Raw genomic sequence first — 14,859 nt, forward strand, 5'->3', positions numbered from 1 at the left:
GTGTCAAATCATCAGAATAAATAGAAATAAAGCTAGATGCACATCATTAACAAAATAAATAGAATAGTAAATATGTACAAGTAAAATAAATAGAGTAATAAGTCTGTACAGACATATATACAGGTGCTCTGGGGAGGGGAAGGAGGTAGGGCGGGGGGGATGGGGAGGAGGAGAGGAAAAAGGGGGCTCAGTCTGGGAAGGCCTCCTGGAGGAGGTGAGCTCTCAGTAGGGCTTTGAAGGGAGGAAGAGAGCTAGCTTGGTGGGTGTGTGGAGGGAGGGCATTCCAGGCCAGGGGGAGGACGTGGGCCGGGGGTCAGCGGCGGGACAGATGAGAATGAGGTACAGTGAGGAGGTTAGCGGCAGAGGAGCGGAGGGTGCGGCCTGGGCTGTAGAAGGGGAGAAAGGAGGTGAGGTAGGAGGGGGCAAGGTGATGGAGAGCCTTGAAGCCGAGAATGGGGAGTTTTTGCTTGAATTATGGTATTATGGTATTTAAGTGCTTCCTATGTGTTTTAAGCACTGGGACAGATACAAGGTAATCCGGTTGGACACAGTCCCTGTCCCACATGGGGCTTACAGTTTAAACAGGAGGGAGTAGGATTTGATCTTCATTTTACAGATGGGGTAACTGAGGCCCAGAGAAGTTAAGTGACTTATCCAAGGTCACACAGCAGACATGGTTGAGCCAGGATTATTCATTCATTCAGTTGTATTTATTGAGCGCTTACTGTGTGCAGAGCACTGTAATAAACACTTGAAAAGTACAATTCAGCAAAAAAGAGAGGCAATTCCTGCCCATACCAGGCTTACATTCTAGAAAGGGGAAGACAGACATTAAAACAAGTAAAGAGGCAGCAAGATTAAAAAAATATAATTAATACTACTATATTAGGTCAAATCCCAATTTATGACATTTTGTCCTTTCCCAAAATTTGCCTGGCTGTATCCAACCTGATTAGCCCCACATTGGACATCCCGATTACCTTGTATCTACCCCAGCGCTTAGAACAGTGCTTGGCACATAGTAAGCAGTTAACAAATACCATCATTATTATTACTATCACTTTTTATCTGCTCCAGCACTTAGAACAGTGCTTGGCACATAGTAAACACTTAAAAAACGCCCTCATCATCATTATGATTTCCCTTAATCCCCCTAGTAAATTCTTCACTGAATTGCCATAGCCATAAGTGGTGTGACTAACATAGGTTGATTCTCAACGGTGCTGCCTCCTTAAGGGTAAGTATCGTATCTGGATCATTAAAGAGAACACCTGTTAATATTTTCCTTTTATCCATTAGGAGAAATTGAACGAGCAACTGGAAGAGCAGAGACAAGAACAGGCTCTGCAGAGATATCGCTGTGAGGCTGATGAACTGGACCATTGGTTATTGAATACTAAGGCTACTTTGCATACCAGTTTGGTTACATCCGAGGAGCCGATGGACATGGAAGATCAGCTCATTGACTGCCAGGTAGAAAAATAATAGCTATTTGAATGAACAGTCTCATGGATGAATATTATGACATAATTAAATGTGTCCTTTAAAAGCAAAGGAATAATCTAAAATGGTCAAAAACTATCCTATTCAAATTCTGACAATGGAAAAAAAATGATGTGACCTCAAAACTAGAGCATAGCATTTCAGACCAAGAATGGGAATGTGCACTGTTAATTAGAGGTATAAAAGCCATCTTAGTTTTCATTTTATGTAAAGTTTCTCCTAGCCAAAGTCAGCAAGAGAAAAAGGTGTTTGGTCACATCTCTGTCTTCATTCATTCATTCATTCGTATTTATTGAGCACTTACTGTGTGCAGAGCACTGTACTAAGCTCTTGGGAAGTCCAAGTTGGCAACATATAGAGACGGTCCCTACCCAACAGTGGGCTCACAGTCTAGAAGGGGGATACAGACAACAAAACAAAACATATTAACAAAATAAATAGGATATGTACAAGTAAAATAAATACAGTAATAAATACGTACAAACATACAAAACAAACATACAAAAAATACCTACAAACTTCAAGAACGGAACAGAACAAATAGGGTTGTAGACTTCCCATAGTCCCCTTAGGTGACACCCGACAGTGAAGAGAGGAAAAAATGAAAGTACTGTAATGTATCGTTTTACTCAGCTTAAAGTGACAGGGTGTGGAAAAAAGCATGTCACTTCTGCATGGGACAACTAATGGCTGTTTAAAAAATTTCAAAAACCTTGAGATATGAGAAGGAGCATGGCCTATCAATCAGTCAATCTCTGAATGCTTACTCTGTGTAGAGCACTGTACTAAGTGCTTGTGAGAATACAACAGAGTTGATAGACATGTGTCCTGAACATAACAAGCTGGAAAGAACATGGGCTGGGGAATCAGAGGACTTAGGTTCTAATTTTGACTCTGCCGACTTCCGACATGGCAAATCCCTTAACTTTGCTGGGCATCAGTTTCCTCAGCTGTAAAATGGGGGTTAAACAGCTCTTCTTCTCCGTACTTAGACTGTGAGCCTCAAATGGTTCAGGGACCTGGGGTCTAATTCTGAATCGGCACTTGTCTGCTGTGTGAAGTTGGGCACGTCATTTGAGTTCTCTGGGCCTCATCTGTAAAATGGGGATTAAGAGTTTGAGCCCCATGTGGGACATGGACTTTATCCAACCTGGATAGTTTGTATTTACCCCAGCACTTAGAACAGTGCTTGATACGTAGTAAGCACTTAACAAATACCATCATTTTTATTAAAACAGTTCTTGACACCTAAGTGCATAACAAATGTTATCATAATTATAAGAATTTCCATGAGTATCAGTGACTCTAATATTTCATGCATTTTAAGGAGGCTTTTATATATTTACTTTTCAGGCAGTTTAACAGGTTATTTTCTCCCTGGTGATTGTACTGTCCAGTGAACTTCCTGATTGACCCTGGAATCTGCCCAATTGAGGTCTTTCCCTGGGGCATGGAATTACTCTATGTTCTGCTTTGCTTTCCTCCTCCTGCTGCCAGACTTTGGAGACTGACCATGTTCAAGGCAGCAGAGAGGGAAGGAAGGCACGGATAGGAGGGGCAAAAACCACACAGGAAGCAGCATGGCCTAGTGGGTAGAGCACAGGCCTGCGAGTCAGAAGGACCTGGATTCTAAATCTGGCTCCTCCATTTATCTGCTGTGTGACCTTGGGCAGGTCATTTCACTTCTCTGGCCCTCAGTTACCTCATCTGTAAAATGGGGATTAAGACTGAGCCCCAGATGGGACAGGGATTCTGTCCAATCTGATTAGCTTTTATCTACCCCAGCTCTTAGAATAGTGCTGACAGACAGTAAGAGCCACCATTATTATCATTCTTATTCTTATAAAGAAGACCTCTCAGCTGGCATAAGGTGATGAAACCAGGCTTCCCAGGATGGGCTCAGTGGTTTGCAATACAAAAACCATTGGTCCTGTCTACACTATGCTGTTCTCAATAATATTCAGTTGGCACTGATTGCCCTGTGCTCATTTAGGGCAAAAAACATAATTTTCTCTAAGAAAAGTTCTTTATGAATAATGTCTGCCTACTATAAACACAGCCAGTCTCTTGGAGCCCTGAGTAATTATCACCTTCTCTGACAAGTATATTTTGTGAATTTGGAAAAATTATTAAACAAAAGTTTGTGACTGATTTTTGAAATCTGATAACCTCCAGGGTTTACCGCCTCCATTTTTTATATGGAATTAAGCTTAATTTGGGGACAAACACATAGAATATTTCCATTCCTGATTTTTCTCAACACTATAGGGTTTCAATTACCCATCCTCTGGTCTGAAAATGGCAGCATGTGAATAATCCAAAATAGCAGAAAAATCAGGATAATTTTCCTTTGACTTCAGAATGCATTTTGAGATGACACTTGAATATAATTGACAGAAACTCAAACAAAATGATGATGGGTGAGATCACCTTTGTAGTTTCATTTTGCTGGGACCAAATGCATGGATAATAATAATAATATTTGTTAAGCTTTTACTGTGTGCCAAGCACTGTTCTAAGTGCTGGGGTAGATACAAAATAATAGAGTTGGACACACTCCGGAGTAGGATTTAATCCCCATTTTACAGGTGAGGAAACTGAGGCATAGAGAAGTGAAGTGACTTGTCCAAGATCACACAGCAGACAAGTAGAGGAGCCAGGATTAGAACTCAGGTCTCTGGATCACGGGACCATGTTCTTTCCACTAGGCCACACTGCTTCTATTAGAACCCCTGTATTGTTACTCTGTGATCATTAGCAGTGCCTTGCTGGATTTTAGAAAGTCCTGGGGAAAAGGAGGATCATTTGGCAGTGAACTTTAGGGCACAGCCTAGCTGATGCCATTTCTTCTGTGGTTCTGGAGCTGCTCTGTCAGGAGCTCTTATGGTGGTTTTAAGTTTCCCGAATAATGGTGACCCTTGCTAATTTATGCTTGAATATTTTTCCCTTTGTGTCTTCTTGTCTCTTCTTTTTCATATTTTCTATTTTGCCTTTCTTGTGTGATTTTTCTGGGCTCAGATGTATTTGTTCAGCTCGTGGGATTCATTGCTGCTCTCTGGGAGCACTTAGTGAGTGCAGAGCACTGTACTAAAGCACTTGGGAGAATACAGTATAACAGAATTGATAGAAACATTCCCTCCCCACAATGAGTTTACACAGTCTCTTTCTCCCCTGTCTCTCCCCAGTTATCGTGCAGGGCACATGGGAGGGTTACCTTTTTTGAGCAGGAAGGTTGCAGGAGAAGATGTTTTCCCTGAAAATGTGGTAGGTGGAGGAATAGGGTGGAAGAGAAAAATGATGATTTACAGGTGGCAGAGGTAGGAGTTTTGGTGGAAGACAGCAGAGAGACCCTTGTCCAATTCTCTTGCATGGGGGGCAGGGCAAACCTGTCAACACAATTAGGTCATTTTTCCTAGTTTGGACCAATGATGGAGGTTGGAGTGAGTCATGAATTTGCTACCAAGGGGTTCAATCCCTTGGACTGGGGCCCAGATCTTCTTCCTGAGAGTGTGGTATCTGAAGGAATGGGTTAGAAGAGAAGAATTCAGATTTGGATGGGATGCAGTGGCAACCAGCCTGATTCAGCATTTAGAACAATGCTCGTCACATAGTAAGTGCTTAACAAATGCCATTATTATTATTACTGTAAGTGAGGAAGGGTGGGTTTTTTCTGTGATAGGGAAATTCAGGACACCAAGGCAGCCCAGGGATTTTAGTGAGCGGTGGCAGGAAAACAGTCTGAGACGACTTTAATCTTAATCCACAGTGCACTTAATCTGCATTAGACTGATTAGGATTGCATTAGTGAGAAGGGAAGGGGAAGACTGAACAGTGTTGGATGCTCAGGTATCATATAATGCCTGTGGAATGTCAAAGTGAGGTGAAAGACACTGCTGTAAATGGCACAGTGCATAGGAAGAGGAATGGAAGACAGGAAAAGGGACTGAGTAGAAACACCATTCATCCATTCCATCATATTTATTGAGCACTTACTGTGTGGAAAGCACTTTACTAAGTGCTTGGGAGAGTACAATGTAACAATAAAAAGAAACATTCCCTGCCCACAATGAGCTAACAGTCTAGAAGCTTCCAGCTCCTTACCTCCTTCTCCTCTTTCTTTTACTCTTTTCACCGCCACTATGTCCTCAACTGCTTAGGAACCACTCCTGGCCAAATGATGTGGTTCCTACCAAGCTAGAAACACCCAGAAGTTGGGAATGGGTTCATCTAAGGCAGGGAGGTGACACTGGTAGCAGAAGTGGCTACTGATGCTTCCTCTTAAGAGGAGGAGTAGGTGGATGGGTGAGTTTCATAGAAAGTTGTGTGGTCTAGCGGATAGAGCACAGGTCTGGGGGCCAGAGGATCTGGGTTCTAATCTCTGCCACTTGCCTGCTGTGTGACCTTGGGCACGTCACTTCTCTGTGCCCCAGTTTCCTCAGCTGCAAAATGGGAATTTAGTACCTGTTCTCCCTCCTACTTAGCCTAGGAGCCCCATGTGGGACAGAGAACTGTCTGACCTGATTAACGTGTATGTACCCCAGTGCTTTGAACAGTGCTTGACACGGAGTAAGCACGTATCAAAAACCATAAAAGAGATGGGGGAGTTTTACCTCTGCTCTGTCCTTCCTGTTGCTGTGCCACCACTCCTGCTGCTGTTGGGTCTGCCCTCCTACCAACCTGGCCAAAAGCAGCAGCCAAGTCCCTCGGGGTGGGAGCCCAGAAACCCCCAAATCATGGCCTGCTATCCTGTCTAAAGTAAGTTGGACAGTGCAGCGCTGTTGGCAACTCTTCCTGACCTAAGAATCCATGGTGTCATGGCCAATGAAAAGATCAGGGTTTCTTACACCAGTGCATATTTATCCCAGATCCCCGGGGAAGACCTGGGCTCAGAATCCGGCTGCTCTGACTGGGGAATCCTCCTCCTGCCCTGCCCTGCCCTGCCCTTTGTGTCAGTGGGCAGGAAGGGAAGCCCTACCCACTGTGGGTGCTCCTGTGTGCTCAGCAGCGCAACATAGCCTAATGGTTAAAGTGTGGGCCTGGGAGCCAGAGGACCCGAGTTCTAATCTCAGCTCCGCCACTTGTCTGCTGTGTGACCTTGGGCAAGTCACTACTTCTCTGTGCCCTGGTTACCACATCTCTACCACACTTACCACAGAGAAGCAGAGTGGCTCAGTGGAAAGAGCACGGGCTTGGGAGTCAGAGGTCATGGCTTCTAATTCTGGCTCTGCCACTTGTCAGCTGTGTGACTTTGGGCAAGTCACTTAACTTCTCTGTGCCTCAGTTACCTCATATGTAAAATGGGGATTAAGACTGTGAACCCCATGTGGGACAACCTGATTACCTTGTATCCCCCTAGTGCTTAGAACAGTGCTTGGCACGTAGTAAGCGCTTAACAAATACCATAATCATTATTATTATTTCATTCATTCACTCAATCGTATTTATTGAGCACTTACTGTGTGCAGAGCACTGTATTAAGTGCTTGGGAGAGTACAATAGAACAACTGACGCAGTGAGCTTACAATCTAGAGTAAGTGCTTAACAAATATCATAAAAAAAATAGCTTCTCTCATACCAACCTCTAAAAACACTTCCCTTCCCTCTGCTGAATGAAGTTGCTGAGCCAGAGGGAAGGAGCCAGCCTGGAGGCTGAGTTTCTGTCCCTCTTCCCTGTTCTGGCACACACAGGTTCCTGGGATAAGTGTTTGCAGCCCCCAAACAGTTGCTGAACTTGCCCCCTGCCCCAGCACTTTCCTCCCCAGTGCTTAGTCCATCTGTGGTCACTGTCAGCACACATGGAGCTGGGCATGGGGGCAGCCCCCATCCCATAAGGGGCTCGCAGTCTAAGTAGGAGGGAGGGCAGGTATTGAATCCTCATTTTTCAAATGAGGAAATTGAGGCACAGAGAAGCTAAGTGACTTGCCCGAGGTCACACAGTAAGCAAATGGCAGAGCATGGACTCCCAGACACATGGTCCAGCACTTAGAGCAGTGCTTTGCATATAGTAAGCACTTAACAAATACCATTATTATTATTATTATTTTTATGGTCTTCCCAATCAGTCAATCATAGTTATTGAGTGCTTACTGTGTACAGACCTTGGGAGAGTATAGTATAACAGACACATTCCCTGCCCACAATGAACTTTGGCCATACGGCTTCCTATTATTTGAAATTAAAACCTATTCAGAACATGGTTCCAGAGAATTTAGTACTGGGTATCCCAAAAGCAGAATAACCACATATTTCTTTACAGGATTATACTCTTAATGCTTTGCTCTTTTGTGTTTAGCACGCATTCCTTTCCAGGCAAGGTGTCTCTGCAGCCTTAGAATTGTGAGCCCGTTGTTGGGTAGGGACCGTCTCTATATGTTGCCAACTTGTACTTCCTAAGCACTTAGTACAGTTCTCTGCACACAGTAAGCGCTCAATAAGTACAATTGAATGGATGAATTGCTAAGGGAAATGGTACTCTTATTCATTCAAATTCATGTCTTTGAAAAATGTATATTCAAATGGTTTTTGTTTTTTTGTGAAGGGAAGTCCACAATGCATGTTTGTGAACCCTGGAGCAATAGTTTGCCTATCTGCAAATGACTTGGGGAAAAAGAGCATCTGATTTGTTTCTGTAACTTGGGTCTGGGCTAAAGAGGATTATTCATTGGATTTCAGGGCTATTTAGGCACCAATCTGAAGGAACAAGCAAACAGAAGAAAGGCTATCAATTCTGCTGTAACATTTTGGGTGGTAGAAGGGGCTGCTTTGAATGACAAGACAGGGCAATCCTGTTCTGTCTGGATGCCATCTCTTCATTGTCTGGGTCCGGGAGTGTCATAGTCTAGCCCTGAAAGAATGGAATAGCAGCTGAGCAGTCAGGCTGTTAGCTATGCAAATGATACATTAGGACTTCTGGGGAATTTTGAGAAGCTCCCAGCTGGCAATTGGGAAAAAACAAATATCCACAAGTTTCTAAAGGATCCCAATCTCACAATAACGAGAGAGAATAACAGTGAAAAACAGCTCGGCTGACAGATTGGCAAAGGACGAGGTAGGCCTTGAGTCTCTGCACTGGATGCTAGGAGGTGTATGAATTCGCTGTTTGTTTTTGCTGCCTCAGAATATGCTGGTGGAAATTGAACAGAAGGTAGTGGCCTTGTCAGAACTGTCCATTCACAATGAAAACCTGCTCATGGAAGGAAAGGCTCACACCAAGGACGAGGCCGAGCATCTGGCGGTTAAGCTAAGGACGCTAAAGGGGAGTCTTCTGGAACTGCAAAGAGCCCTGTATGATAAGCAGATCAACATTCAAGTAAGCATTTTGGGGGTCACTAACTTTAAAAGGAAGCAGCTCTTGGCTGAATATTTTAATGCCTTTTCTGGCTGAGTGTTTCAAGGGCATTCAGAAGGAGGGAAACAAAAAGCAGTGCACTTTAACTGTTATGCATGTGCAAATGCAAACACAAGAGCACATATCTCTCTAACTCCTCTTTTCTCTTTCATTGTAAAAGGGCAGGCCCTGGGAGATACACTGGCAAATGAATGCTCAGTATTTGGGAGATACACTGGCAAATGAATGCTCAGTATTTATGAGATACACTGGCAAATGAATGCTCAGTATTTGGGAGATACACTGGCAAATGAATGCTCAGTATTTATGAGATACACTGGCAAATGAATGCTCAGTATTTACCATGGCGTACTATAGAGTAATAGCTAGGTTTTATAAAGATATAGGTCATACCTAAGCAAAAACAGTGTAGTATCAACTAGTGCTACTTCTTGAGTGCTTAATGTGTGAATAGCACCTTCCAAGTGCTAATTACTCTTTGCACTTATATCATTAATCCCTTTCTATCACAAAATTGTTTCTTGTAATTTCTTTTGCTATTTTTAAACACCTACTTAAAAGATCGCTTTCCCAGTTTTGAAGAGCAAATCCAGTGCTTAGTTGATTTTTATTTATTCTTCATTTGCCCAGTGACATTCTTATTAATATTAAGCTATTAAGAATTTTATGGAGAAATTGAGAAATATTAAACATTTTTGGACTAAGAGTTTTGATTCTTTTTTTTAAATTTAAAACAAAGTTCTGATACATTTTAGCAATCCCTGAAAAGTGAATTTAAAAAGGCAGCAGGTTTTTTTTCAATTGAGCAATTTTTAAACAATTGGTTCCTTCAGTGATGAGAAGTGCATAAAATGTGAAAAGATTCTAATAGTTTGGATAGATGGTAGTAGATAGTAGGCAATAAGGGGGAGTAATCAATCAGTGAGTGGTATTTATGGAATGCTTACTATACAGAGCATTGTACTAGGCACTTGGGGGAGTGTAGCACATCAAAATTAACAGACAAGTTCCCTGCCCACAAGGAGCTTGCAATTTAAGGGAGTAGTGAAGAATATTTGCAAGATGAAAGTTAGGGATGTTCAGCGGAACTTCCCTAACCATAAGGATGATGTTCCACAGAAGAAAGAGCCTTTATCTCACCCTGTTTCTCCTCAGCTACTATTATGGCAGTTTTGGAAACTCAGTTCCAGGGGTTGGGTGCAGAATTTCATCTGTTGTTGTCATCTCCTCACCCTCTAGACTGTGAGCTCATCGTGGGCAGGGAATGTATCTGTTGATTGTTATATACTGCTCTCCCAAGTACTTAGTGCTTTGCGTGTAGTAAGTGCTCAATAAATACAATTGAATGAATGAATCTTCATTAGCCTTACTGTGTGCAGGACACTGTACTAAGCTCTTGGGAGAATACACCACATGCTCTCTAGAAGTTCATTCTAGCAAGCAATCAAGAGTATTTATTGAGTTCTTACTTAGGGTGGAGCACTGTTCTAGCCAATTGGGAGAGTACAATAGAGTTACTAGAGAAGTACTCAATGCTTAGGTGATGTAGAAGGGCTGAGGGGTCAGTAGAGGAGCTAAGATAGAGAGATGAAGGAAACAATCAATGGTATATAGTAAGCACTTACTGTGTGCAGAGTGCTGCACTTAGTGTAGAGCAATACACATGTCTACATAACAGAGTTAGTAGGCATGATCCCTGTGCAGAAGGAACTTGCAGTGTAGAAGGGGAGATTAATCTGGGAAGGGAGATGTTATTTCAGAAGGATTTTGAAGGTGGGAACAACAGTCATTTTTCTGGTGAAGGGGGAGGGATTTCCAGGAAGAAATGAGGGTGTGAGCAAGTAGTTGGTGCTACTGCTACCACAGTAATCAATCACTTATCCTGTCCCTTCTTGATTATTATATCAGCCTCCTTGTTGACACCCCCCAGCCTCCTGTCTCTCCCCACTCCAGTCCATGCTTCACTCTGCTGCCCAGATCATTTTTCTACAAAAAAACATCCTGGCCATGTTTCACCTCTCCTCAAGAACCTCCAGTGGTTGCCCATCCACCTCTGCAACAGACAGAAACTCCTCACCATTGGCTTTAAGTCACTCACTCACCTTGCCCCCTCCTACCTCACTTGGCTAGTCTCCAACTGCAAACCAGCCCAAACCAGCCCGCACACTTCTCTCTTCTAATGCTAACCTTCTCATTGTACCTTGGTCTCATCTATCTCTCTGCCGACCTCTCACCCATGTCCTGCCTCTGGCCTGGAATGCCCTCCCTCTTCATATATGACAGACAATTGCACTCCCTGCCCTTCAAAGCCATGTTTAAGGCACATCTCCTCCAAGAGGCCTTCCCTGACTAAGCCCTCCTTTCCTTTTCCCACTCCCTTCCGCATCACCCTGACTTGCTCCGTTTATTCATCTCCCCTCCCAGCCCCACAGCACTTACGTACATATCTCTAATTTATGTATTTAATGCAGGTATCACCCTCTAGACTGTAAGCTCATTGTGGGCAGGAAATGTATCCATTATATTGTTATATTATACTCCCCCCAAGCTCTAAGTACAATGCTCTGCGCATAGTAAGTGTTCAATAAATATGATTGACTGACTGACTGGTGGTGAGAGAGACCAGAGCTAGGCAAAATGAATGGGTTGGTTGTCTTGAGAGGCATGAAAGTTAGAGTGTAATGTGCGAAGAGCAAGGGTAAGGAGGGGGAGAGAGCTGGTTGAGAACCTTGAAGTCAATGGTTAGGAATTTCTGCTTGTTAGAGAATTTTAGGCAGCATTGGAGGGTTTTAAGGAATGGGTAGGCACGCACAAAACAATGTTTTGAAAAATTATTCAGGCAACAAAATTAAGCATGGAGTGGAGAGAGGGGAGACAAGAGGCAGGGAGGTCAGCAAGGAGTTTGGTGCAGGAGCGGAGTCAGGATATGACTGGACCAGTGTTGTGGCAGTTTTGATAGAGAAGAAGGAGCAGATTCTGGAGGTGTTGTGAAGAAAGAATCATCAGGATTTGGTAACCGCCTAAATATGTGAGTCAAGGATAAAGCAAAGGTTGTGGATTTGTGAGTCAGGGACGATTGTGGTGTTGTCAGCAGTGATGAGAAAGTTAGGTGGAGAGAGGACTTTGAAAGGAAGATGAGTTCAGTTTTAGATGTGAAGTTCTAATCATGTTGACAAAGTCCTGGAGACAGGAGAAGAGTCAAGTTTGCAGAAAAGGAGAGAAGTCACGGCTAGTGAGGTACATTTGAGGGTCATCCACTTAGAGGTGGTAGTTAAAGCTTTGTGAGGGCATCAGCTCCCCAAGGGTGTGGAAGTAGACTGAGAATAGAAAGAGATCCAGAACTGAGTCTTGAGATACACCTATAATTAGGGAGCTGGAGGTAGAGTAAGAAGAGCCATACAAAAAGACTGAGAAAGAATAGTCAGAGAATGGGGAGACTGACAGTTCAAATACTGGGAGTAGTACAAAGAACAAGGAAAGAACAGAAATTAACAGAAACATGTCAGGGTGAATGAATAATTGAATATACATAAGTGTGGAGGGTAGGTATAATAGATAAGTGCTAAGGGTGACTACTGGATTGACATGAGTTGTTTGGAGTTAATTGGAGAGGGTTACTTGGAAGGAGATCCTTCATGTTTGTGAAGAATCAATCAAACATATTTATTGAGCACTTAGTGTGTGTAGAGTACTGTCCTAAGCACTAACAATTGGAAGACACAGTTTCTGGGAGCCCTATCTGTATTACTATGGCTTTTAAAATAAACTATTGCTGAAATAACTTGGGCTTGAAGTAAAACAAAATGGGCCTGAAGGAAACCATGGTGTGTTGGCCATGGAGAAATAGTTAACAGATCACACATGGGAGAACAGAGACCTGCACCCTTCTCTCTCTGAGGATGACTGGTGGACAGGGAGGGGAAAAAGGGTCTTTCTAACTGTATAGTGGTTTTCCTTGGTTTCTGTGCTCAGTTTGAAGTTTCTCCTTAGTGATTCCGTGAGGAGAGTTCCAGCTGACATGCAGTTTTAAAAGTAAGCAGAAATGTAAATGTTGTATAAGGGGAAAGCTTACCACTCCTATTGATTATGGAGATGCAGACATACCTACTATTGAAGTTACTCTATAATCATGGTGGGAATTTATTTGGTTGAATTAAATCCATAGAAGCAAAATTAATGTGAACCAACTACCACACTGACTTGTAATTGGCGTTGTTTGGCATAAAGTTGAGTATGACAAATAATGGAATTAATAGGAAGGGTCTCAGTTTCCTAAATGGTTTTAGTCTCTGGTTTCCCTTAAATAGTAACTCTTTAGATAACTCCTCAAGCCTCAGATGAGCATAATGTAGCTTCTTGTGTCAAAAGACTATAGGAACTTTAAAGACTCTGATGATTAGAGTTTATTGGACATGTAAGCCTGGATCCAAGAGACGTATATGGAGAGGCAGCGTGGCTTAGTGGAAAGAGCATGGGCTTGGGAGAGGTTGTGTGTTCTAATCTCGGCTCTGCCACTTGTCAGCTGTGTGACTTTGGGCAAGTCACTTAACTTCTCTGTGCTTCAGTTATCTCATCTGTAAAATGTAGATTAAGACTGTGAGCACCACTTGGGACAACCTGATTACCTTGTATCTACCCCAGTGCTTAGAACAGTGCTTGGCACATAGTAAGGGCTTAACAAATACCATCATCATCATCATCAGGGAGAAGGAATAAAAGAGAGCCTGGGGAGAGGAAGGGGCTCTTTGATCTTTTGAGTGCTTTGTAATTAAACCATCCAGAGGCTGAAGGACAATCTAATTGGGCCTTTTTGCTTTTAGAATTGGGTTTAAATTCAGAAGTGTGGGATCCAAGCCCTCTACATAGGTCCAGTTGTGTTCTGGTTTACTTGGTGTTAGGCAGAGTGTTTGCAGACAGTACCTTCAAAAATAGTAAGTTTTCATAGCTGTATAATATAGAGAGAGAGAGAGAAAAAGAGAGAGTTTCTGCCTTCTACATAAACCTATATCTTTCCTTTTTGATTTTGAAGATACTGCTCTTAGTGAGATTCCTGTTCCTTTCCATGTTATTTTTTTAAATGGTATTTATTAAGCCAAGCACTATACCATGGGCTTTGATAGTGCTCTGCACACAGTAAGAGCTCAGTAAATATGATTGAATAAATAGACATAGGTTAATCAGGTTGGACACATTCCCTCTCCTTCATGGGGCTCACAGTCTATCCCATTTTACATATGAGATAACTGAGGCACAGAGAAATTGTGACTTGCCCAAGGTCACACAGCAGGCAAGTGACCGAGACGGGATTAAAACCTACACCCTTCTGATTCCCTGGCCTGTGTTTTATCCACTAGGCCATGCTGCTTCTCACATGGAAAGACTATCAGACCAATCATTCCAGTTCAGTTTCTCAAGACTCCCATTTCCTCCTGGTGTCATGTGCTTATTTCTGCTTTATTCTCAACAGGGGACATCACAGGAGAAGGAGGAATGCGAAGCAGAGTTAGCAGCCGCACAAAATCCAAGCGTCCAGGAATGGTTGGCACAAGCTCGAACAACACGAAGCCAGCAGCAACAGAGCAGTCTCCAGCGACAAAAAGTAAAGTATTTTCTGCCCCCCTCTAATCTGCAGAATAATGTCTTTTTGGGAGTATCATTGTTCACTCCAGATTAGGTATGCAGTGGCTACAGAAGGGGCCTGTGGAAAGAACATTTTTCCCCTTGTATTGTTTTTTCCCTTTTTGCATTTCACCCTATAATTAATTTCTAAACTAGTAGCAGTGATAGTATTTATTAAGCTCTTACTGTGTGCATAGTGCTGTACCAGTAGTTTCAATACCTTATTGATGAATGATTCTTCATCTCTTCTTTACCAAGTATTAAATTGGTGGAGTCGGTACTCTAATGGGTGTTTTCACTTAGGTTTTTTGATAATAATAATAATAATAATAATAATAGTATTTGTTAAGCGCTTACTACGTGCCAAGCACTGTTCTAAGCGCTGGGGA

General features: G+C 42.7%; 1 protein-coding gene across 5 annotated transcripts in view; it reads left to right on the plus strand.

Moving 5' to 3' along the window:
• The window catches only part of SYNE1 (spectrin repeat containing nuclear envelope protein 1), a 503,300-nt gene that overhangs the window by 351,434 nt on the left and 137,007 nt on the right, over positions 1-14,859 (plus strand). For all 5 annotated transcript variants that reach the window (XM_038770126.1, XM_038770112.1, XM_038770118.1 and 2 more), the window contains 3 exons: positions 1,300-1,473; positions 8,621-8,812; positions 14,319-14,450. In XM_038770126.1, the coding sequence (XP_038626054.1) occupies positions 1,300-1,473; positions 8,621-8,812; positions 14,319-14,450 (498 nt within the window). The remainder of the gene's footprint in view (positions 1-1,299; positions 1,474-8,620; positions 8,813-14,318; positions 14,451-14,859) is intronic.

This window comes from Tachyglossus aculeatus, chromosome 2, assembly GCF_015852505.1.
Source record: "Tachyglossus aculeatus isolate mTacAcu1 chromosome 2, mTacAcu1.pri, whole genome shotgun sequence".
Lineage (NCBI taxonomy): Eukaryota > Metazoa > Chordata > Mammalia > Monotremata > Tachyglossidae > Tachyglossus > Tachyglossus aculeatus.